The sequence below is a fragment of the Betta splendens genome, chromosome 9, assembly GCF_900634795.4.
Source record: "Betta splendens chromosome 9, fBetSpl5.4, whole genome shotgun sequence".
In the NCBI taxonomy this organism is placed as follows: domain Eukaryota; kingdom Metazoa; phylum Chordata; class Actinopteri; order Anabantiformes; family Osphronemidae; genus Betta; species Betta splendens.
The window spans coordinates 2,867,874-2,892,535 of record NC_040889.2 but is presented as its reverse complement, the minus strand read 5'-3'; the positions used below and the strand labels follow the sequence as shown (position 1 = coordinate 2,892,535).

The 24,662-nt window shown below is 43.5% G+C and overlaps 1 protein-coding gene across 2 annotated transcripts in view; it reads left to right on the top strand.

The window, feature by feature from the left end:
• The first annotated feature begins 523 nt into the window (after window positions 1-523).
• The window catches only part of arid2 (AT rich interactive domain 2 (ARID, RFX-like)), a 24,789-nt gene continuing 650 nt past the window's right edge, over window positions 524-24,662 (top strand). Inside the window, exons 1-22 of one of the 2 annotated variants that reach the window (XM_029160333.3) lie at window positions 524-1,025; window positions 2,769-2,954; window positions 3,077-3,170; window positions 4,085-4,182; window positions 11,346-11,479; window positions 13,600-13,818; window positions 13,969-14,036; window positions 14,759-14,828; window positions 15,016-15,266; window positions 16,402-16,498; window positions 16,579-16,788; window positions 16,893-17,057; window positions 17,535-17,613; window positions 17,720-17,854; window positions 18,097-18,305; window positions 18,872-21,264; window positions 22,083-22,237; window positions 22,316-22,454; window positions 22,679-22,764; window positions 22,962-23,082; window positions 23,409-23,500; window positions 23,626-24,662. The exon at window positions 23,626-24,662 is cut by the window's right edge and continues 650 nt beyond it. In XM_029160333.3, the coding sequence (XP_029016166.1) occupies window positions 2,863-2,954; window positions 3,077-3,170; window positions 4,085-4,182; window positions 11,346-11,479; window positions 13,600-13,818; window positions 13,969-14,036; window positions 14,759-14,828; window positions 15,016-15,266; window positions 16,402-16,498; window positions 16,579-16,788; window positions 16,893-17,057; window positions 17,535-17,613; window positions 17,720-17,854; window positions 18,097-18,305; window positions 18,872-21,264; window positions 22,083-22,237; window positions 22,316-22,454; window positions 22,679-22,764; window positions 22,962-23,082; window positions 23,409-23,500; window positions 23,626-23,737 (5,019 nt within the window). In that variant the 5' untranslated portion in view covers window positions 524-1,025; window positions 2,769-2,862 and the 3' untranslated portion in view covers window positions 23,738-24,662. Of the gene's footprint in view, window positions 2,628-2,768; window positions 2,955-3,076; window positions 3,171-4,084; window positions 4,183-11,345; window positions 11,480-13,599; window positions 13,819-13,968; window positions 14,037-14,758; window positions 14,829-15,015; window positions 15,267-16,401; window positions 16,499-16,578; window positions 16,789-16,892; window positions 17,058-17,534; window positions 17,614-17,719; window positions 17,855-18,096; window positions 18,306-18,871; window positions 21,265-22,082; window positions 22,238-22,315; window positions 22,455-22,678; window positions 22,765-22,961; window positions 23,083-23,408; window positions 23,501-23,625 lie in introns of both variants that reach the window. The other variant, XM_029160332.3, reaches the window with a different exon arrangement.

Genomic DNA, 24,662 nt, shown 5'->3' with positions numbered 1-24,662 from the left:
ATGCACCAGCTGTAACTGCAAGTAGTTTAAGATGTCTGAACTGATCCCTCGCTCAGAAGCACAATATGTTCCTGAAGCAACGAGGTAAACCCGTTCCATCATTCTGGCATGATACTCAGCTGCCAGGAGATGGAGCCAGTTTCCAACAAATAACTCAGCACCCCCTGATACTAAGCACGCAAACCTCAGGCGTGGAACGAGCAGGGAGGTCAGGACGTTACATACACTTGGCGTCCCACTGGGATCTTTTGTCTGGGTGCTTGTAGGCAGCTTGGGCTTAGTGGCCCTATTTGTGCCATATGCTGAGAGAGACCTGGCTGTCACGTCACATCACAATCCGACGTCTGATGGCGTAACTGGTTATATTGGATTCAAGTACATGTAATGGTATATCCATAACAGTCGTTAGTTATAAAACTTATCAATTAAACGTTAAATATACATTTGATTAAAAATTTTCATATGGCATATATATAACTGAATAAAATAGCATGATAAATGATGTGTCTGTGTATTCAAATCACTCCATATACTACAGTATTATCTTGAATGCTCGATATAAATTTAGCTATGCAATTCAATCTAGACACAACAAAAGTTCATATTTATTATGTAGACAGTGTCATGCATGGAAATAACACATTAGGTCGAAAACGATAAAAACGTTTAGTTTATGAACGCACTATTTAGATATTTTGACAAACGTGGATTTAACCTGTAGCTTATCATTTAGCCAAGTTATGCACTGTACACACAGTAGCTACAGCGGTATGGTAGACACCGATATAAAGACCAACGCTCGTTTGTTTATTTTACGGTCTACAAATATTTATTGCGTCATTTGTTGTATTTTAAAACGCTAAAGGGTAAAACCATCTTAAATTCTACGCATCTTGGGTTATTGTAGGGTGGCTAACGCTAGCTTAAAACATTCCAACTTTATTATTAAGGGTCTAATGTTATGTTGAATGAGACGACGTTATGTTTACCCCGAGAACCTCTAGGAGAGCTGTCGCTGCGAACGAGTAAGATAAAAATAATAACTATTAATAGTCGAGTGCAATCTGACACGCTCATACAGTAAGCTAGCTAAAACTCGAGTGCAGCTAACGTAGCTAGTCCACATGTATAGCTTGCAACGCTAGCCCTTAATGTATTTGCAATAATATTGATAATATTGGCGAATCCCGACATAAACAGTAGCATGCCTCACTACAGTGTAACCCGCCAATAGATAATTGGGTTAACATAACTGGTCAAAACAGGCTCGTGATCATCTCGCCAAGACTGCTAACATTTGCTAAACTAGCTAACTCGTTAGCCTAGCCAGCGCACGACCGAGGCGTTAGCCCAGAATTCGGTTTGACGGGTGGGGAGTCCAAACAGCCGTGAGGTGAACTCCGGTGTGCCGCAGTTCGCTTGCAAATACGACCGCGGTTTTGGAAACCACAAGTAAAGGGACACACGCTTTTCCTCTGTCTACTGTCAATTCCTCAAAATGGGGTCTGCTAACGTACGTCTCCGCCATTTTGTGACAGGTTTTTCATTGAGCAAAGGGGTACGTGTAATGGTTGAATGTAACCCCATCAAGAAGAAGATATCCGCTTGGCAGTTACAGGGAGAAGGGATCAGGGGTAATTTCCAACCATCCCGTGAGATAAAAGTCGTTTTGAAGTGGTCAGCAAGGGACAGGGGTAGTATAGTTTCCGCCAACAAATTGCACCATGCTAAAAAACTTTAACAACTAAAATAATCAAGACGCTTTTTTTTACACATTTTAAGTATTTCATCATATATAGATACCGGTGGGTAGATATAATAGTTTAGATGTCTGAAATTCATCAACATTATAGCAGAAGAAACTAGTAAGTAGAAACTAGGCCAAATTGTCCCACAGTCAGCCATAATTTGTAAGCTTGCACAATTTGTATCATGATTTTAGAGTTCCCACATCTGTTGCACACAGGTGTCAAAATTATTTTAGTAAGTCACAACAAATTTATTTTGAACACTCAACCACAGAGCACATACTCACGAATGCAATAAAGTTATTTATTATTATTATTATTAGCTGGAACAAGAATTTGTTTTAATTCTTTATTAAACAAATAGTAGTTTATTGAAGTGTTATAAGGGTTTACAATATACTCACTTTGAAGGCAGAAATACATTTCTAGTTGTATCAACCTGGGAAAAATCACATTATGCCAGTAACAACATAGGGTTGCTCTCTAATACAAGACTGATAATGATAGAGCTACTTTAATTAGTGTTACCCCCTCCCCCATGAGACATAACGAAGTGCCTCCTGACCCGTTTTCCTTACAGAGAGCGGAGTTGTCAGACGGTCCCTAAAAAAGAAAACAGTCTCTATTGTTCCAGCACCCGCTCAGCTTTGGTCGGTGCAGTTCCGCATATGGCCACAGAGGGCGCTGCACGCATGGCAGGCCGGGCTCCGCGGCCTTCACATCTTTTTGTCTGAGAACTGGATCCCTCTGCCGCTCTACAGTGTGTGCGATAGCCTCGGAGCTGCGTCCGTAACACACTGTCAAACCACTCCAGACGAATACAACCGCGATCAAAAGCGTTTATTCAACACATTCTGCCATGGCGTTCCTAATCTGTCGGTAAATCGGTCGTATTTGTTACTGCTCGTTGGAACTTAGTCAGGGCTTGAATCGGGCTGGCTTTCTGTGTGCATCAGTCTTTATTAGCGAGCTGCCGCTCTTCTTGCTATCAGCAATTTCTTTAACTTTTTAAACACTCAGCTTCGCGAATGACTGAGCGCCGGCGGAGTATGGGATCCTTGGTGTCTTAGGAAGCAACTGAAGTGGGGTTAAACCGTTTTTGCATGCAAAAACAATGGCAAATTCGACGGGGAAAAATCTACTAGATCAGCGAAGGAAAGGACAGGCTTTCCTGGACGAGCTGCGGCAATTTCACCAAAGCAGAGGGTGAGATTGGAGCGCCTTTTCCACAAGAAATATAACTTTAAATGTTTATCGGTCGCTACTGGGAGATAGCCAGAAGTGTTATTTAAACACACGTGCTTTTATTTCTTTTGTTTTTTCCCTAGATCGCCGTTCAAGAACATTCCTATCGTGGGTGGGAAAGAGCTGGATCTGAATGCTCTCTACATCAGAGTCGTCTCATTAGGTGGATTTGCTAAGGTGAGTGGGAACTAAAAGTAGATTTTCTCCACACTCTGCCGTGTGTGGACTCTTCGGTGGACCGCTCTGAAACTCGTGCAGATTACCCGGGACAAGTGTAGCCCTCCTGGAGAAATATTAGTGGGCTCGGTGTTGGCCTTGTGCTAGTTTGCCATGTATCTCTATGCAATGTGGTGGCTTGTGTTGTTGTGTGGTTTGAATCGCGAGTCCAACCGCTCCGAGTCAGAGTGCAGTTGGAGCGACTCTAAATTAGCGGGCACGTTTAACATCGATTATCGGCACGGAGCCCGGCCTCGGAACACACCGCTTAGGACGCAGCGCGTCGCCCGGGCTTTTACCGGTAGTTTTCGCCCAAGCTTGCTCTTTTCTCGCTCTAGCCATCTTTCTTCGGCTCCATGGCTGATCTCAAAATGTAGGCCTCGCAGGCCCGCGTAGTGAGCACAGTAAACGGCCACAAAACCTACTCCAAAAACCGGATCGCCGCAAGCTAACGCGTTTGTTTTGCGCCGGAGACAGTTGGCTGGACTTTAGCCTCGCTTGGTTTTAACACCAAAATGTAAAACGTCAAGTTAGGTCGTTAGCTGTGGTGCTAACTAGCCTCAACTGTAACGATAGTCTCCTAAAGGGAGTCTGGTTGTTGGACTTACTGATGTGACAACTGTAAATATGTTCTGATATTAAAGCAGAACATTAGTATACGAGTGGACGCTAATAAACCAAACAGCCGTGCTGACTTTACAGCTCTGCCTATAATTATAGAGATTTTAGCAGTTTAAGAAAGTTATCGATTAGTGATTCTGATCTAGCCTCATTGGTGGGAAACTTACACCAGAACAGATGGTTGCAGTTGTAACCGCTCTTTCTGCGGTTGCCGGTGTTTTTATCTTCCTAACGAACTAATTTCCTCTTTTCAGGTCTCCGACAAAAGCCAATGGATTGAACTTGGGGAAGAGTTTAACTTTCCGAAGAGTTGTTCCAACGCTGCATTTGCTTTAAAACAGTACTACCTTCGGTAAGTAGCAGTGGCTGTGCAGCTCACGTCCTCTCAGGTAGCATGTGGGAAGTGTTTATAAATGTTAGTATGCAGTCGGCAGGATCCAGCCTCTCTCCCGCTAGTAGGAAGCCACACTATGGCAATATTGTGCCATAGTGCACCGCCTAAGCTTGGTTTGTTGTTGTTTTTATTTTGAAAATTTGCGTCAACATAGTGAATATATCCTCATGTACTTCTTAAAGATGAGACACTTTATAAATAAGCTGGCCAGATGTGTTTTTAAATCTGGATCACAGGTTTTAAAAACACTATAACCAACTTCTACCTGAAGCACATGTACCTACCGGGAACGTGGTTGTGATGCTGCAGTTCTGGTTGCTTTATATGTAATGCAGGAATCTTCCAAGTCTGGTGGTGATGTGGGTCTGGTGTAAACACGGCTCTTCCAACAGCTGGTGTTTTTAAGTTTTTGTTTTGAGGTGTTTTACTGCTTTTTTTCTTTAATCCCCTCCTCACTTTGTTCCCACCAGTAACAACTGCTCGCCAGGTGATTTCTACCTGTGGCAGAGAAGCGTGGATATTGTTCAGGACTCTGGTTGAGTCTCTAAATAGTTGCTTGTCCATTGAAAGTGTCCCTTTCTTTTAAGCCAGTGAGATTCGTAGCTTTTCGAATGTTCACAGATAACCATCAGCGTTTGCTGCAGGGAGAAACACCTCAGGCACATGTGGGCTTGCAGTGCAGTGTCAATTAACTCAAGTGTAGGTTCTCTGAAATCCACATCTGCCACAAACTGCCATTGACTTATTTAGTCAGATGCAGTCGATTATTTGGTGCAAGTGGAAGTATATGCAGCTTAAAAGGCAGGTGCATATCCGTTTGACCATCCTATAGTACAAATGTGCTGGGTTTTAGTAATTTGATTTGAGGAAAATTTTCATTATAGCCTCAGTTAAACATGTGGTTTCACAGTTTATTTCTGCGTTTTGTCTAACATTCTTAGTTTTGAATGTGCCTTAATTACCCCTTACTAAAAGTTACTTATTTCATTTGTTAGCCCAAAAACTTTATTATCTGATGTGAAAAAGTCATTTTATAAATATCAGTACATTGCTCTGCAGATTACAACGATAGAGAAGGAAATTACACTAAGCCTTTTAATATTTAGACTTTTCTACTCAAGGAAAATCTTAACATGTGTTTCTTAGAACACAGACATTTAAAATTACCTTTTGAAGTGTTTCTGGGAAGGTGTATGCGTGAAGGGTGCCCAGCAGCTGAGTTGACCGACATGCTGAATATCACACTGGCGTAGCAACAGCCATTGGAGCGCCTTTGTAAAGTGGATCTGAGGCAGCGCGGTACGGTGGATATCAGAGGCAGCGGGCATCTAGACCGGTCTTGCCTCAACCAAGGCTGATAATGGAGACTGTCTCGCCTCCCTTGTGGCGATTCTTATCTCGCTTATTTTTTTTACTTCTGAACGTTCTGGCATTTTCAAAAGTGATGGAGTAGTATAATTGCTGTGTGGGAGTTTTTCTTCTTGTCCTCTATTCGGTCAGGTTGGGGGGTGTCACAGCCAGGTGGATGACGAGAATGTACTCACAAGTGTCCTTCAGTCAGACGTGGAGTCTGAAGCAGCTCCTAAATTGGGTGGATGTTTGCTAATATCAAGTGTTAATCTTGTAATTCGGCTGCTTTTTTTTTTTTTTTTTTTTTTTTTAAGAAGTGCATTTTAATATGTAGTTGTGACTGTACAGGCTGTGGGTTTTTGCAGGTGATTCAGAGGTTGTCGAGTTGTCTATTGCAGCTCCCTGATGCAGTTCATGTTTTTGGCAAGTCAGTGATTGACACTCTGTTGCTGCAGAAATCAAACTTGTTTTGGTAATGCGATGCTCTGTTAACGTTTCCCTACCTGTGAACAGGATGATCACGATGGGGCTCTCTCTAGTCAGCACTTCCCACTCAGAGCCAAGCGAGTGGTGCTGAAGTTCAAAGTTAGCTCCCACCACCATTCATTTGATATCCGAATGTCACTCTGCAATAAGCGAGTGATGCTCGCCAGAAAAGCAAACAGCTTCATGATCAGCTTTTACAAATGGTGCTGGTTTCAGTGGGGGAATTGCACTCTGGATCAAAGCATTTTCAGCAAAACGTACTGACAATTGCTAAGGGCGCAGATTTCTTTTCATTAGCAAAAGGGTGTCGCTTTATATTCTGAGGTGTTCGGACACACTAGTTTGCAGCTAGTAAGTAAATAAAAGTAGATAAGCAATCCAAAACACTCATTGGATGCTTAATGTATGTCCTGGGCTGACCTAATCCTACCATATATATTCTCAAGACTGCTGCACAAAGTACCTTTTACACTCCAATAATTTGACATGTATTTATTTTCTACGTCTGTGTACTTTGCACCATGGTTCACTGGGTTGAGGTAGCGTTACTAAAGGCTGCTTTCAGTTTTCCTTTGGCTGCACTGATGTGGATGACTTTCAGTCAATAGTGCTTCACATCTCCTCAGTTCTCCTCCTCTCATCAATAGTTTCATATGATTTGGCGGTGGTTTGCTCTAAGCTCGTAGGGCAAACAAAGTCCTGATTTTTGTTCAGGGAGTCGGGAGAGAAATGTGATTCAGTTTCACTCCATAATTTAAACGTGAACGCGAGGTGCTTTGAAACAAAGTGTCTGCCGTTTCTGTGGTGTCTGACACCCCCCCCCCAAACTACAGGGGATTGTGCACAGAAGCTAAGTCAGGTGACACAGACCCTGGCTCAACCTCTGCTTTCCCTCATCGCTGCATCCCAAATGGGTGAAAATCAAGCCCAAGAGGCACATAGGAGCTTCCGTGTTAGCGTGCAAGTCGTTGATTGTTTTTATCTTGATGAGGTTGGGATACATGGTTATGAATATGTAGAGGAGGAGACTGGTAGTGGTTCTGCAATGTGTTTCTGATATGCCATGTCACGGTGGTGTTTGTTGTGACAAGTAATAATGTTGTGGCCGACCTGAACTGTTGATTTTGTGGCGGTGATCTGTAGAGAATATCTTAAGCTGCTTCAACTGTCACCTTTCGTCCGGTAGCATATTGCAAACAAGTTGTTTTCAACTGCTGCCAAGGTCGTTTTTTTTTTTTTTTGTGTCCGTTGTGATAAAAACAAAAAGCATCTCTTGACTTGCAGCTCTTCCTGCTGAATCAACCACCACCATGTAATCTGTCCTCTCCAGAGTTGAACATTCTTGCTTCCTAGAGAGAAGGGGGGGGCAATTACACCACACTTTCCCCTACTATCACCTTGAGTGTTTGCCGCCATAGAGGAACAGGTGAAATCACATTCCCAGTGTTGGTCATTTTAGGCGTATTGTAACATTTGCTCTCCACAAATGCCAGACTGATTAAACTTGTGTTCCTCAATCTATTTCTGGCATGGGACCCCACTTTTAGGACCTGAAATTCTCATGACTACAGCAATTGAATAAGTTGTCATGTAAGCTTTGGCATGACACAATTTCTTTTTCCCCTGCCATTAAAGATGTACCACAGGATTATAAGGAATTATATTTCTGTTACTGAATAACAAACACACATTTTTTTGATTTAGTTATATGCTGAGTGCAGATATAACTGACAAGAGATCACACTTTATTTAAGGAAACCTGTAACATAACAATAAATTTTTACTGGAAAAAGAGAAACAACTGAACAATTTCCCTCAATGACTACCCCTTTCTCCTTGGCCAGCATCAATTTTCACACCTATTTATTAGAGTATTAAAGTTATCATAATCCCCCTGGTTCTCTTCTGCTTTTTGTGTAAGTCGATGGGTTCTTCTGTTCATCTGCAACATCTGGACGAAATGACCTATAATTGCATTGCGTGACATTAGCTGTTTTCTTTTCCCCCTCTGATAAGTTTGAATAAAGGCAGAGATAAACAGTTGACCACCAGTTATAGAGGGAGGAAAATAAGGCATGGCTGTCTAGATTAGCCAGTCTGTGGCTCTCTGCTTTGGTTTATGCAACACAGTAAGAGCCTCTTTACAAAATAAGAGCAGAATAAACTTGTGACAGATAACATCTAAGGCTCTCAATACTTTGTTTTTTGCCTGTCTGTAATTTGACCTGTCCTCTAGCAGCGTTGGCCGCCACTGATAGTTTAATCTGCTTCTCATTCTCCTAACGAGCAGATGGACAGATCTACCTTGTACCTGACACTGTCAGTCTTGTTTTGAGTTAGGTGATGTGCTTAAAAGAAAGTTTGCTTAGATGGTGGTGTATAGGATCCAGCTATTTAGTCAAGTATGTCTGTATGTAGTGGACCCTAAATGCTGGGATGGTGTGTGTCTGTCTGTCTACAAGGCCGGGTAGACCCCAGTATTTAAAGTAACCTAGATATCTGAAGACTAGTTAGCTCATATTAGCATCATGGCTAAATGACTATATATGGTTAATGCCTCGTCCACCTCTCTGTCTTCACTGTTCACAACGGGGACCACAGATCAGTGTAGGGTTTAAGTTTGTCTGGCCGCCCTGCAGATGTTCTCTTATGTATTCTATATATTCAGTAGGAAACCAAGACACAGCTGCCTTACTGCAAAGCTGCAACATTTACACCGGTTTTGTGCAATTTGTAAAAACCCTAGTTTCCCATATGTGCACATCTTGCACAAAACAACCAATTTCAATGTGTCACCGGGCCCAAACTAAGTGTATTTATGAAGTCTCACAGCAGACGACTGTTTACTGTGACGCAACAAGGGAAATGATGAAACATAAACATGACATCAACAGCTGCTGCAAGTGAAAGGGATCGACTTTTAATGTCATCAGAACCACGTGAAGATAAGGAAACTAAGCTAAGAGGGGGGCGTGGTTAAAGTTTTGGTGAAGAGACGATGGGTTTGCGCTCTTAACACAAGATGTGTTTTACTCTGAAAAGCTAGCGTTGCTTACTTTTCAGAAAGATACAAAACTACTAATAACCCCTGGATGATTGGTCAAACTGTGAAATTGGATTACAATTGTATTAAACAGACACTATATATCAGAGTACAATGTCAGTATAGCTCACATGTGAAGGCAGTCGATTGCTGTCTTTTAAAGTTTGCTTTCAAACAGCTCATGTGTTGCTCCGTGGACAGTCCAGTAATTTTTCGAGTGGTTCTGCCGTCGATTTGCATTCCCAATGACTATTGATAAAGCAGTCCCATCTCGAATTCACAACTGGTTCTCTCATATCTCGGCGAGCATTTCTCTCCATGTATTGGCAGTGGGTGTGTTTGCGTGTCTGCGTTCATGTCCAGCAGGGGGCAATGGACTCCTACACATAGACACAGGCAGGGGCATTTAGGCAGCCAGGCAGCTGAGAGTAATTATCCAGGAGTGTCTTCAGTGGTTGTGACCCAGGTGATGCCGAATGATCGGTGGCTGTTTGCAGCTGTTTGTCTTTCTGTGCCTCAACAGCTCGTGCCCTCTGCATGCTTGTGTTATATTGCAGCGAAACCTTATCTTGTTATTGGTGGTACGGCTGTAGTAAAATCACACTATCCCCATGGTTTGTTGTGCTTGGTAGTCGAACGCTACTTGAGTAGGACGGAATTCATTTTCCTCATCATGCATGTTTGAATAAGAGGAAGTGCAGACACAAACAGCTGCAGTCAAACACCCCCCACTCCCCAAATCTCCCATGCCCCCACCTTTTTTTTTTTTTTTTTATCTTTCTCGCGCCCAGACAGCGGCTGATGATGCTTCAGTCGGGAGCGGGCCCTATCTCTTTTGCGCTCACTCTCTCTCTCACTCCCTCTACAACTGAAGGCCAGTGTATTTATAGTGCAGAGAGTCACCCGGCAGCCAGCGGACGGGGGATTACCTTGGCCGCGATGAACAAGCGGGGCCTCATTCAGAACCAGACGCGTGCTCGCTCGCTTTGTGACTCACGGCCACACAGGCAGGGTACATCACACTGTTGCCACTGAGGTATATTACTGCATTTGTGTGTTTTCTGTTGGGCTGGCAGATTTTTTTTTTTTTTGCATTATTATAGTGAGTGGTTGCGCGTGCTCATGAGTAATTGCTTTCTCCCAAACTTGAGTGCAATCTTCTCAAAAATGCAGGGAGGACTACAGTTAAAGACGAGCTGTTAGCTTTGATTGTGGAACATATGTTCTGGTGTTCTTGTTGCAGCCAGTTCTCCCCTCTCCCTCTTAGAAGTATAAAGAAGCATGCTGACCTTATTTGTATGTGAGACAGTTTTGAAAAGTTGATTAGTCAGTTTTTAAGGCTTTAGCTAATTTGCAGCTAATTCGTTTCACCCTCTGTCAGGCAAAGACCTTAAGAAGGGCAAGTACTGAGTTTTGTCTCTGTTGCTAAAGTCGATCATGCTTCATTTAACGTGTTCGAGCCCTTCAAAAGCGTCACAAGCGTGCTGGAAGTGGACCACGCTGTGAGGCAACAAAACATCTTCAAACAGCAGAGCCGAGGGAATGCTACTGCACGAGCTGTTGATTTTCATTTTAGAATGAATAACATTTAAGGAACTGTAATTTCCATTGAAGGGTAATAAAAGGAGGGTGTGTCTAATTCCAGACTAGGTTAATGTTTTATTTTGACATAATTCTGTATTATCATTTCCCCATTTTCAGTCTAATTTGTCTTTACTGTAGCACTTCTCTGCAGAAGCATCGTAGAGCATGGGAGGCTCTGTGGAGTCTTAGATGTTCTTGTTTGGGTGTCTGAGGGTTATGAAATGTAGCATTTACTTGCAGCTGCATAATTTGTTGAAGCAGAATCATGTTTTTCTATTCATGAGGCTGTTTTACTCTAACTGTACTGTACTACTGTACAACACTGGCTTTCATTCTGTTTCTTCAATAATAGTTGATTTAACATTTTTATTGCCTTTCTTTTAAGGAACTTGCAGTCTTCTAGGGAAGAAAAAGGCCACATTGCATCATGTGGAGGAGTTTTGCACAAGGAGGGCTATATTATAAAACTGTTAACTGTTTATGTGCTACAAGAAGCAAAGGTCATTTAAGATACACAATGAGGCTAGTAAAGTAAACTGTTTCTCTGTAATGGCAGACAATTATTGACCCTGATTGTAAGTAACACGCTCACAACTGAGTTCACACCAAGCATCCCTTGAATCAACATCTGACGTTTCTCCCCCCCCTCCCTCCACAGATACTTAGAGAAGTATGAGAAAGTCCATCACTTCGGCGAGGATGACGAAGAATCGCAGCCGGGGAATCCCAAAGCCTCTCTTCCAGTCGGTGCAATTCCCAACACGTACAACTACCAGCAACACATTGTATCAGGTAAAACAAGCTATCGATCAGAAGCAAGTTTATCTTTTGTCTGCCGTATTGTCACTGGTTTTTGATATTATTTCACTCCAATGTTTCTCCTGTGCTATCATTGACCTCTGTCCAATTGACCAAATCACTTAATTGTCTCACAGAAGTCAGTACAGCAGGGTACTGCTTCATCAGAATGATGTGGGAGATGCATGGGAAACTGATTGGCCTGCAGGTCAATCGTATGCATCGAAATATATGTCTCGACAGTAGCATTTGATAGAGAGTAAGAGGGAAACGTGCCCTTGAATGTTTCAATGAAGGTTGAGCTACATAGTGAAAAGGTTTTCACACGCTTTAGTTAAGCAGGCCAGATTTTGCTGCTCTGATGTCAAGCTTGAATATCTTTTGTAGCTGTTAGAATGGTTATGTTGCATTCAGGGACAGTGCGTGGGACATCAGGTTATTGTCCAGTATCTCTCAGCGGAAACGAGATGCCCATTAGCCTCGCAGTGTCATGCTGTAAGGTTGGGATAATTGTCTATCCCAACAGCAGTTGACGATGAATGAAAGAACGAGCATTTGTTGTTGTTTTTTTCCCCCTCCACCTAAAGTCAGCTTTGTAGTCACAGGCATTTCTGTATCAGTCACTGATCTAATGGACTCTAAAACATAACCACAGTGGGAAAGAACACATGACTTACTGTTCAGCCTGGCTCTCTCGCATTAGAATGAAATGGTTTCCCACCGACATTTGACTTTGCTTGTTTTAGTTGATGAGGCTTTACTAATGGTTTGCTGAAGAAGACTAATGTGTTTAAAGCTTCAGTGCATATTACAGCTGACACAATGGCTTGGATGTGAACTGGGTGGCCTATAATGACAAACCCACAGTGTTCCCGCCTGTCTGAGCAACTCGGGGTGCTTCCTGGCTGGCAGCTTTTAATGTTCAGCTTGACTGTCACAGATCTTTGTTTTTTACTGTGCAGTTAGCTGTTTGTAGGAAAAAAATCATAACCTACTCAGGATCAGATTGCAGAAGGACAAATTAGGCAGCATTTTTATTTTGTGCTTTAAGTGGTCCATTATGGTTGCCACCAGTTAGTTTGAAGTTTAAACCAGCTAAACCATTTATTTTTCGAATACATCTGCATCACTTTCAAATGTGGTCCAAAATCCAGTTCTTATCCCTGATAATGTCAGAATGCGAGCGGCGCTCTGGTTCTGTTAATGTGTCACAAACTGCACACCGGTTGGTGTCGACACCTCAGTCTGGTAAATATAAACAGAGTAGCAGCGCAGCAGAGCAGAACAGAGGTGGTTTTAGGCTTCTGATGATTTGTGTCCGGTGACGTGGTAGCAAGCAAGTGGCTCACTTTTTAGTCAAATTTGTGCGTGCGTGTTGGTTTAGGACCTTCGCTTGCCTGTCTCTAAAGAAAATGGGTGTTGATGATCAGTCAAAGAGATTTTGATTTCAAGGGAAAAGACTAGATTCACTTAACCCTAACCCTTTAACTTGAGATATATTTGATATTGTCTTCTTAAAGATATCTCTGATTTTTTTTTTCTTGCTTCAAAGATGTAAAAAACGGACTGTTTGGCTTGGGAGACTCACTGGAGTTAATTATTTGACACTTGGACCCATGGAAATTTGTCACTGAGCTTTAGTTTGGCCTCGTCGTTGTGAGAGGGCGTTTAATACTCTCTGCGTACGAAGCATTTTCTGTCACACAGCACCCTGCACACTGGCCTTCCGACTCGCCCAGGTGTAACATGAAAATCAAATTTACTCTGCGGGACTCCCCACCGCTGTACAATTGGTTTCCAAAGGCGGCCGACTGTATGAGGGAGTGACATCTTTGCCCACCAAGTGATTGATGTCAGCAACCCCAAGCCATACGCACACAATTGTTGTGTCAAAAAACATAAATGACACAGACTGGATCATCTGTTGTTTAGAGCCGCTAAAAAAGCTTTCAAGTTCTTTTTGCCATCCAGTGTTCTTTAATATTAAGAAGTAGGTGTAATTTATTTAAGAAAAAGGTCAAAGTGTTGTCCTGCTTCTGTATTTAAACCTTTTCTGTTTACTTTGCATTTTACTCCCTGCTGATATTTAAATGCATTTCATCTTTTTTCTCCAGACTATCTCCGCCAAAGCTATGGTCTTTCTACGGATTTCGTTCCACCGTGCGACTACCACAAACTGGTGCTGTCTCTCCTTTCGGGCCTACCCAATGAAGTGGACTTCGCTGTTAACGTTTGCACTCTGCTTTCCAATGAGAGCAAGCATGCCATGCAGCTGGACAAGGACCCTAAACTGGTCACACTGCTGCTGGCACACGCCGGTGTCTTCGATGACTGTACGTGTATAATCTGTAGTTCATTTGTTAAACAGAATTTATCAGGTTTTTATCTGTTTACAAATTTAACTGTAGCTTTAGAAAATATAACTGAGCCTAAATTGTCCCGCAAATCTCTAATCCTTTTTTTTAATATATATATCTTTTTAGCGCTAGGCAGCTTCTCTGGGGTGTTCGGGGCAGACTGGAAAGAGAAAACATCGCGGGATTTTGTCAGGGTATGATATAAACTCTTATAAACTCTGCTTAATGTCTCATTTTTATATATATATATATATATATATATATATATATATATATATATATATATATATATATATATATATATATATATATATATATATATATATATATATATATATATATATATATATATATATATATATATATATATATATATATATATATATATATATATATATATATATATATATATATATATATATGCAGGAGTCTCTAAGAAAGCCCTATTTATCATACTTTTGGATTCATGTATATTTTTATTCTGGCCATAGCTGATTTACAGGTTTGCCGAGCTGCGAATCAGTGATTTCCGACATTAACTAACGGGGCTTGTAGTTAAGAGTTGTCACCTTGTGTAATTGCACCATGCATGTTCAAACTGGGATCAGATCTCCTAAAGTAATACTAATGAACCTTCTAATAAATAACAGTGTAATGCAAGTGTTACAGTGCAACTGAGGTCAACATGGTCCTGAGGGATTTGACTGATTGCAATGAGTAGATGGACTAAGACTGTTTAACAAACCCTTTCCTCTGTTCTCCCTCATTTTCTACATTGGAGAAAAGGGAAAAGCTAATTCTCCTTTCTGACAGACATATCTTCATCATATGATGTTTAAAAGTTGTCTCTAATCTGTCTGAGTAGTTTTTTTTTTTTTTTTTTATAAATTGTCTGCTGTCGCATGCTCTTCTGCAGTTTTGGAAGGAGGTAGTTGAAGACGCTGAAGTCAGGGAGCTGATCTGGGACAAGAGCAGTCCGGCACAAGGTACAGTAAACGTGCACCCCCTAAAGCAATATAAGGATCCACCCACAAGCTCCCACAGCATATTTGACACCTTACACGCTCAGCTGAGCAGACTTTGTTTACTGTGGCACATTTATCTTATATTTCAACAAATACAAATAAACTGTTCAAGAGTAAATTGTTCTGCCTCCCTTTTTCTTTTCTCTAGACGGTACATCGTGTGAGCAGCGTTGGCAGAGCCTCTTCCACCCGCCGCGGAATCTGGGTATAAGTGACATGGAGGCCCAGCGGGTGCTGCAGATTGCCGTCATCCTGCGAAACCTCTCCTTTGAGGAGGCCAACGTTAAGCTGCTGGCGGCCAACCGAACGTGCCTGCGCTTCCTTCTGCTCTGTGCCCACTGTAACCTCATCTCACTCCGACAGCTTGGACTCGACACATTGGGCAATGTGGCGGCCGAGGTAAGCTCGTTTTTTTGCTGGTTTTTTATTTTTCTTTAGTTTGAGGGCCCATGTCGGATCAATTACTTAATATTTTGCTTGTTATGGCAAATTATTTTGGATGTGGAAAAAGCTAAAATGTGGCGCCAGACACACACACACACACCAATCTGTGACCAAGGGGTTAAGAAAATGTTAATCTACCAAATGTAAGTTGCAGTTGTTGACGTGTTCAGTCAAGTTGTTTCCTACCTACCACAGAGGCCAGGGAGCATTTGCTCATTAACTAGAGTCTGCTATAGTTAGCAAATACTGACCCAGCTTTTGTACAAGGCATCCATGGCAACAAAGCAGTGAAGTCGCTTTTCAGCTGACAAAAATGAACAGTTGCTGACTAAAAATGAGACATCTGTCTAGAATCTAAGAGCTTTTCTTTCAGAAATGTCTGATTTGAAACTGTTAACCATTGTAAAGTGCCAAGAAAGCTGTGTGAGAATTGAACACTTGGTAGAAGCATTAAAAGAGCCATGCTCCTGGGTAACTATTGGGTTAACCTGCTTTAATGTGGGTGCTAGCCACTGCTAACTCCTAGCTATGACACATCTGTCAGCTGGCTGTCATGGTTTATAAAATCCATCGATTACTGCTTATTGATAGTGGTCCAAAACAAACATTGCATACCACCACCTTGTTTAGAAAATCAGCTGTATGCTGAGGACCAGTAGCTTTGGTGTCCCAACAAATGACAATTGTGTCCAGTACAAAATATCTTTCCAAATTGTCTGCTTTTCACAATAAACCTGTTTCTTATCCAGCAAACACAGATTTAACTCTCATTGGTCAAACAATGTTGAAGAAATAAAGAGGTGTGTGTAAATGCTGAAAATGAAATCCTATTTTTAGTTTAGTGATTTTTTTTTTTTAGTTTTTATTTTATGCGTACTTGATACAATCAGCTGCGCCTTTGATGTTCAGTGTCTCAAACTGAACCACCCAATTTTTCACAATTTTTTGTTCTTGGGATACGATACTGCAGCTTTGTTTTATAGTAATATAAACCATATACTGTGTGAACACTGAAGAGGGCAGTCATATTCTCATCACAATGATATGCACCCACTGGCAGCTTTAGTAAATGTTATATACTTTATTCCAGCTCCAGCTGGATCCTGTTGACTTTCGGACGACCCATCTGATCTTTCACACCATCACCAAATGCTTGATGTCCAGGGACCGGTTCCTTAAAATGAGAGGTGAGTTGTTAAATGTAGTCTATGCGGACTTCAGCCTCAGTGTAGTAGTGGACATACTTTTAAATGCCTGTTTTTATTAGCCATGGAGATACTGGGCAACCTCAGTAAGGGAGAGGACAATGGCGTGCTAATTTGCGAGTATGTGGACCAGGACTCGTACAGGGAGGTAATGATGCTCCTCACCCTGCCTGACCTCATGCTTCTCATGGCCTCCTTGGAGGTGCTATACCTCTTGGCCCAGCTTGGGGAGGTGCCCTGCAGCAAGATCGCGTCTGTCGACCGCAGCATTGGTATGAACGTTTTTTCACTCTTTTTTAAATACAGAAATGTTGGTTCTCCTTGAGCTGCCCCTGCTTATCCTAATACTTTTTCAACTTTCTTTTCTTCTGATCAGACCTATTAGTACGATTGGTATCAGTCGACCTTCATACATTTGGACCAGACGCCCTAACAGCAGTCCGGCTGATTGAGCATCAGGCCAATGCCGAACAAGCAGCTGAAGTTCGGCCACAGCTAGTAGAGCAGGTACCTGCAGCCGTGCAGGGAGCACCTGCACCTGGTGAGTGTCCTACATTTTTTTTTGTTATCTATGGGAGTGAGATCCAGTATATTTGCTAAGCAAACCAGAATGATTGTCAACTATGTAAAATGCTTTATTGTGAAATTGGATTTACAGATACAGCGTTGACCACAATTTTAGCAGTAAGGGTTGGTTTGTAACAAATATAAAGTTGCTGCTAGGTCACAGTTGGTCCACTTACTAATGCTACTACATCTGTTGCTGAGCCATTGGAGTTTCTGTCCTGAAACCTCCTCTACAACTTGTTTAGCTTTGGTTCTGGTGCCCACAGTTAACGTCATGAATGCTCCTAAAGGAATGGCTTCCTAACTTGCCGAATCTCTCACAACACCAATGTCGCTTGATTTAACAAATAATCCCTGGTGTAAATGAAATCCACCCTAACCTCACATGTTTTTCAGTATGCTTCACATCTTGTGGACATAGGTTTTAAATGTTTTCTTCCTGTCTCCTCAGCAACAAGGCTCCCAGTTCAGTCCACTCAACCACCACCTGGTATAGTTGAACTAGATGGGGAGAAATTTACACTGCAGTGGTGAGGATGATTATATTGGATAAAAATCTATTGCCCTATTTTTGTGAGACCCTAGACGTCCAGTTTCTCTGTTCATTTGCCTTTTGTTTTTCTTTTCCTTCAACAGGCTAAACGCACACTTTGAGACACAACCAGAAGGGACGGTGTCTCGATCGGAAATGTATTCTGATTACTTGGCCACATGTAGTAAAATGGGACGAAGCAACATTTTAAACTCTACTGGCTTCCTTAAATGTCTGCGGTGAGCCCTAGTTCCTCATATGCTACTGGGCAAACTCCAGTTTGGCTTTTAGAGAAACTCTTAAATAATAATAAATAATAAAGCGTAGCTGTTAAGATTTTAGATGATCACTCAGCAACATTACCATAAAAAAAATATGCAATTACCTTGACTTGTAATATTAGGACACTTGTTGACTTGTAATATTAGGTGCCCTTATTGCCACACGTGTACTCAATTATGTTTCCTATGACCTTCCACAGAACTGTGTTCCCGAACCACACAATGCGACGGCAAGACGAACCCAAGGCTAATAGCCAGGTTCAGATCCTCCTGGTGGGGCTGAGGCGGAGGTCGATCCCCCTGCCCATCCAGCTATACTACCAGCAGCAGCATCAGAACCCAGCAGCTGCTCCCTCACCTTCAGTAGCCCGACATGAAGCACCAGGAGACCCTCAGGCGCCACCTCCAGGTAGAACAAGAGATAAATCATCTTTGCATATTGCGTCCTTTTATCCTCCGTCCCTCAGTCTGACTGATGGTCTGACTGAAGGTTTTCATTACGAGAGGCTGGAGTGTAGGCAAACATGTAAAGACTCCAAGCAAAAGGGGGAAAGAGGTTATGGGGGAGATTACAAAAGATTAAAGAAAGACTGCAAAGCTGCGTTTGATGTGTGGAAGCAGCACCAACCAGGCCATCCTGCAAAGATCTTGTTCATTAGTCATACCACAATAATCATTAGAACGTGTAGTGAATGAAGCTGCAAAGTTTACCGAGCTTCCAAACGTGACCCACTTAAGACTGATTAAGAGGATTATGTGAATTTTGCAGAAATGGCCCTCTTACCGTCAATTAAAAGTCACTCTTCCAAAAAGTCAATGTAAGCCTTGTGCCTGAATTCTGGTTCCTTTTACTGTAGATGCTTTTTTTTTTTTTTTTTAGATGCAGTTTTTATTGAAATACTGGGTTGTGGAGTCACCATATTTACAAATTTTGTCTTCTGGTTAAGAATAATCTAAATACTTTGTATTTGCCAGGCCTCCCTCCAGGACATCCCAGCGTTCCACCCCAGTTTGTCCGCGGCCCAGGTCCAAACCTCAGTCTGGGTAGTGCTGCCCCATCGGTGCCCTTGACTGTACAGGAACCTTCTAATGCAAACCACCCGACTGTTTATCGCCACCCGGTGCCCCCGCAGGTGCCTCCGCAGTTACCACCAAACCCTCTGTCAGGAGCACAGCAGCAACAGACATCGGTTCGACCTGGTCCCATGGTTCAAATTCCTGCATCAATACCGGTCACCCAGAACCACAGCCCCCAGAACTCTGCTGTACCTCTTGCGGCTCAGCAGCAACAACACTCCCCCATGCTCCCCACAGGGACACCCGTCACACTATTTCAACAGGTACCACAGGGCCATATCCTTACAGCCAGGGTACAAGGTGTTTGCCCTCCAATCACACAGCATTCTCCCCTTCCTCAAACCCCTCCCCCATCTGGACCTCAGTGTGGATCCCTCCATGTGGATCCTGCATCACCGGCTCCCACCTCAATCTCGATGGCTGGTGGTCCGGCATTAAGTGTACCCAATTCTCAAGGGTCACGTGTCACATTTCAAAATATTGCCCCCAAACCAGCACCTAACCAGTCAGGTGGACTAGCAGCCACGATAGCCCCGCCGAACCAGCAGCAGGCGCAGAGTGTGGTTATAGTGAGTCCTAACCCCCAGCAGAGCCCAGCCTACACCCCTGCCATACACCAGATTGTTCTTGCCAACCCTTCTGCTATTGCCGGTGCTCAGTCTATCCAAATAGCAGGACAGCCTGCAGCTGCTTCCACCCCTTGTCCACCTCCTCTGTGTCCTTCAAATACACAAATCCAACCCAGTCAAACTGTCAGCCACGCACTGTCCGTGAAACGACAGCAACAGCAGCAGCAACAGCCACCGCTCCAAATTATTTCTCCAACTCCTCCCTCGCAGCCTACCTCCACTGAGTCCAGCTTGATCAAACAACTACTGCTTCCAAAGCGAGGGCCATCTACACCAGGGGGAAAGCTCATCCTACCAGCTCCCCAAGTCCCCCCTCCTAACAGCACCATAACCTCTACTTCACAGGTCATCTACCAAGCAGGCTACAGCACCCAGAATGCCTCTCCTCAGCTTCAGCAGCTCAATGTCCAGCTGGTACCTGGTCAGCTTCCTTCTGCAGGAGCACCAGCCCTCCAGACAGTCCAACTCTTGCCAGGCCAGCTCATTTCCTCAAGCAGCCCGGGGGCAGCTACAATAATCCAGGGCCCCACAGCTGGACAAGTTACATTCACTGTGGTCCCCAACACTGGCTTCACAACTTCTTCTGCTGCTGTTGCTGCTGTTAGCCAGGGTGCTGTAGCTCCAGGTGTTCTCCCGCCACCATTCTCCACTGGAACAGTGACCCATCATGCCCCAGCAGCTCCACCACCACCGCCGCCACTGCCAGCTCCCCTCAGAGGAGACAAGATCATTTGTCAAAAAGAGGAGGAGGCCAAGGATGCTACAGGGCTGCACATCCATGAGAGGAAAATAGAGGTGATGGAGAACTCCTCCTTGGCAGAAGGAGACTCCTCTATTAGCAAAACAAGCAATGGTAATGTTGCGGCAGGTGCCAAGCTGCTAAATGGTCGGAAGTGCATGGAGTCTAATCTACCTCCATACCACTCAGGGAACAGCCAGGGGGCACTCAATGGCCCAGCTACAGAAAGCCACCCTGCAAATGGAAAGCAGGCTCTCTCTCCTGGCCTAAACACCCCTCTGGAGGGCAACCCCGACCCCAAAAAGACTCTAGTCAATGGGGTATGTGACTTTGATCGGGGTGACAGTGGTGGCAACTTTAACAAAAACATTCCAAATCACATTGCTTCCAAACAGTACTTGGGAAACGGGGAAGTGGGCCCCTCTGTAAAGACTCAAGGCTCAGACCCCTCCTTCTCTAGTCCTCATCCCCCCCAGCAGGACACTGCCAAAGCCCAGCAGGCTGAACGCCTGGTCAATGGACCCCAGGCAACAGGCAACAGGCCTCCCTCGGAATTAACCAATGGACCTTTGGGGCCGGGCCACGCTGTGCTAAGACAGCAACTGCTCCCCAACTCCTCCTCCGCTTTTACAGTTACCTCCCAGAGTCTTGCTGTCTCGCCTGCAAACGGAGTGGCTTCGGAGGGTCGGAGCCTCAAAAGGCCGGCCGAGAACGAAGACCGCAGTGCAGCGGCAGCGTCCTCGGGGATCCCCAACAAAGTGGGAGTGCGGATCATCACCATCAGCGACCCCAACAACGCCGGCAGCAGCGCCACCATGGTGGCAGTGCCAGCAGGAACAGACCCAAGCACAGTAGCCAAAGTAGCAATAGAGAACGCCACTCAGCAGAGGAACTGCTCGCCCACACAGGCAGCTGGCTCGACGGTGAGTCACTGTAGGGTTAATCACACTTTTGTCTGCACTGCGTCTAAGTAGTGTAAATTCATGCCATGCCTGTTTACAAATGTGTCACACATACATTTAGAATTGCCAAGTCATGTATATTTAAAGGTTGTCAAGGTTCTTCTGTATATTATAACGGAGCAAAGGTTTAAGATATTTTGATTTACAAACATTTCTGTGTGAGATGCTGTGGAAAAAAAAAAAAGAAGAAACATGCACAACCATGTGTAAAACTTTACAGTCAGCATTTGTTTGTTTTGGGTGTGCACACATCTGGATGGATCACCGCAGACAATTCATAGAAACTACCATTAAAAAAAAAAAAAAAAGAAAAAGAAAAAGCTGATTTCACTCAAAATGCTCAGTTACATGTTTTTATGTCAATAAAGCCAGACCATAACCTACTATGCAGTTATCACAGTTATACTGAATGTTAAAGCCAACAGACAGTATAATACATAATGTTTTTTCATTAGGTTTTCTTTGGAAATCAAACTTTAAGAAGAATTTTGTTTGGAGGTTAAGAAGGTGAGACCAGTTAAGACCATGTGGCTCTCACCGATACCCACCTCCTAGAGTAAAAAAGCTGAGAGAGCAACTTCTGCCAGTAGACAGGCCGGTGTTACATCTCAGCCAACAAGATTTCTCTTCATATATTAGAAATAATCAGAAACCGTATTTATATTGTCTAGTTAGTTGCTTAGTTTTTAAACTTGCAGCAAAGATTTAAGGTAAACCTCCAACTGCTCTGCGCCAATGTGCTTCTTATTTGAATCCAACGTTGTGTCTCTTCCACACAGCCGATCGTAACCCCGTCCCCACCCCCTGCATCCCAACCCGCACCCATCGGCAACCACAGTCCTCAGCTCCCAGCACAGCACACTTCCACGGCGCCGCCAGAGGAAAGCAGGAAAGCGGGACAGAACTTCAAGTGTCTGTGGCAGTCGTGTAAACGGTACTCTCTAATTTAATAATTTACCGTAATTGAGGCGCCACAGAGCTTTTTCTGATTGATTCTCATTTGCCTCTGTAGGTGGTTTGAAACGCCGTCTCAGGTGTTTTACCATGCAGCGACGCAACACGGAGGAAAGGATGTGTATGGAGGTCACTGTCTGTGGGAGGGATGTGAACCTTTTCCTCGGCAGAGATTGTCCTTCATCACGCATCTACAGGTGTGTGTGTGTGTGTGTGTGTGTGTGTGTGTGTGTGTGTGTGTGTGTGTGTGTGTGTGTGTGTGTGTGTGTGTGTGTGTGTGTGTGTGTGTGTGTGTGTGTGTGTGTGTGTGTGTGTGTGTGTGTGTGTGTGTGTGTGTGTGTGTGTGTGTGTGTGTGTGTGTGTGTGTGTGTGTGAGACTATATTTACTTGTTAGCTAAATCTGCCTTTCTTTGTCTCCCAGGATAAGCACTGTTCTAGGGAGGCGTTGCTGGCAGGACTTAAAGTGGAGGAACAGCAGGCACAAAGTCCCAATCAAACTTCTTCCCAGTATGTTTTTTTTGGGATAATTGATCTTGGACACCACTATACATGTCACAGCTAATTGTATGCTTCGTTCGTTAGCAATAGGCTATTTATAATGGACTGAGTCTAAACACCAAAAACACTGCACTGCAGATTCTAGAGCAACTGAATGCAGGTACACAAATGACACTTATTATGCCTTGTGTGAACATGTTCCAAAGGACTCCACCAGTGGCAGGCAGTACGACACAGCGAGCACCAAAAGCAATCGTCAATCATCCAAGTGCAGCTCTCATGGCCCTACGCAGAGGCTCTCGAAACCTGGTCTTTAGGGACTTTACTGTGAGTAGAACAAGGTTACATTTCTCTCTCTTACACACACAACACACACCCCTTCGTATGACTTGCTAAGCTCTTGGTTGTCAGAGATGGACCTAAGTTGCTTTTACCTTCTACTCATGTTGTCACTCTGGTTGAAAGCCAAGCCGTGATTGAAAAGAAATGCTGAGAGAAAATCTTATGGTTTTGATGAAGGTTTTATACTTCACTAGAACCTCCAAAAAAAGCCTGTGATCAGTCGTAGGACGAGAAAATTTTAAAACTCTTGTATGTTCATAATGCTAAACTAGAGAAGTGGAATGCATGACTAGGTTTTGTTTCTCTTCCAGGATGAGAAAGAGGGACCAGTGACTAAACACATAAGACTAACTGCTGCCTTAACGTTGAAGAACATCGCCAAGCACTCTGACTGTGGTCGCATGTGAGTATCTTGCTGATTGTGTGCGTTAGCTTGCTGCCTTGTTAGACTTATAACTATCGCAATGAAGATGTTTTGTTTTTGTGAACCTAATGACCTATTCCTTTTCTTTCCCCCTTGGCTGTCAGGTTGGTAAAGAGGCATGAGACGCACCTCTCTGTGCTTGCGCTAAGTAACATGGAGGTCTCCACCACGCTTGCCAAATGCCTTTATGAACTGACGCGCACGCTCCAGGCTTAAACGCCAAAAGGCTGACCTCTATGAACCCCCTCCACCCTGCCGCCCTATCTCCTCTCCTGAGACGAGAGGGGAACGTGGCCACTGGTGAGCCCTAGCGGGTCCACGGGAGGAAGCAGAGGGTAGAAACTGGGACAAAAACCCTCCTTCTGCTGCACCTGCCCACCAACCCAACAGCCCTCTGTCCTCCTAGACTTCCTCCTTCACCAACCTGTGTTCAAACTCTCCTCTCCCATCTACACACTCAAAAAAAAACTGCCACGGGGTCTTCCACCAGCTGCCCACCAGGGGGAGCGCTTTAAGACTGCTTCCCCAAGGGACTCCACCGACGAAACCCCAAACATGAGCACATTTTGTTTAATTCCTTTGTGTTCTCTTTTATTTTTATTTTTCTCTTGGTCCTCTAAGCTAATGTGTGCTTTGGAGCGAGTGGCGGTCGACTGAAGAGTACAGGTGGTTTGGCGAAGCAGGGAGGGTGTATAGGAGGGGGGACTACTGTAGGTATGCTACAGGGCTGGTTGGAGAGGAACTCAGCTGGCAACTGGCGCAAAGATTTTTTTTTTTTTTCTTTAGAAACTTGGTAGCTTGGTTTTCTTACTTGAGTCAATATATTTTCACTTATTTATTATTGAAATGAATACCATTACAATTAATAAAAAAGAATCTTGTAAATATGTTGTGAATATATATAAAGAAGATCCTCTTTCATGCCGATGCAGCCACTGGAGAACTTGCTCTGTGGAGTAATAGAAGCATTACTTTGGTAGGATTGAATAAAGTAGTATGTTTTTTTTTTGTTTTTGTTTCTTTTGCTTTTTTTAATGATCCCTGGTAACTTGTATCTAATGTGATTCTATACTCAGCAGTGGATGAATGTACTTAAACCCTGTAAATATTTCTGCAAAGGTACTGATGCTGTAAAGTCTAG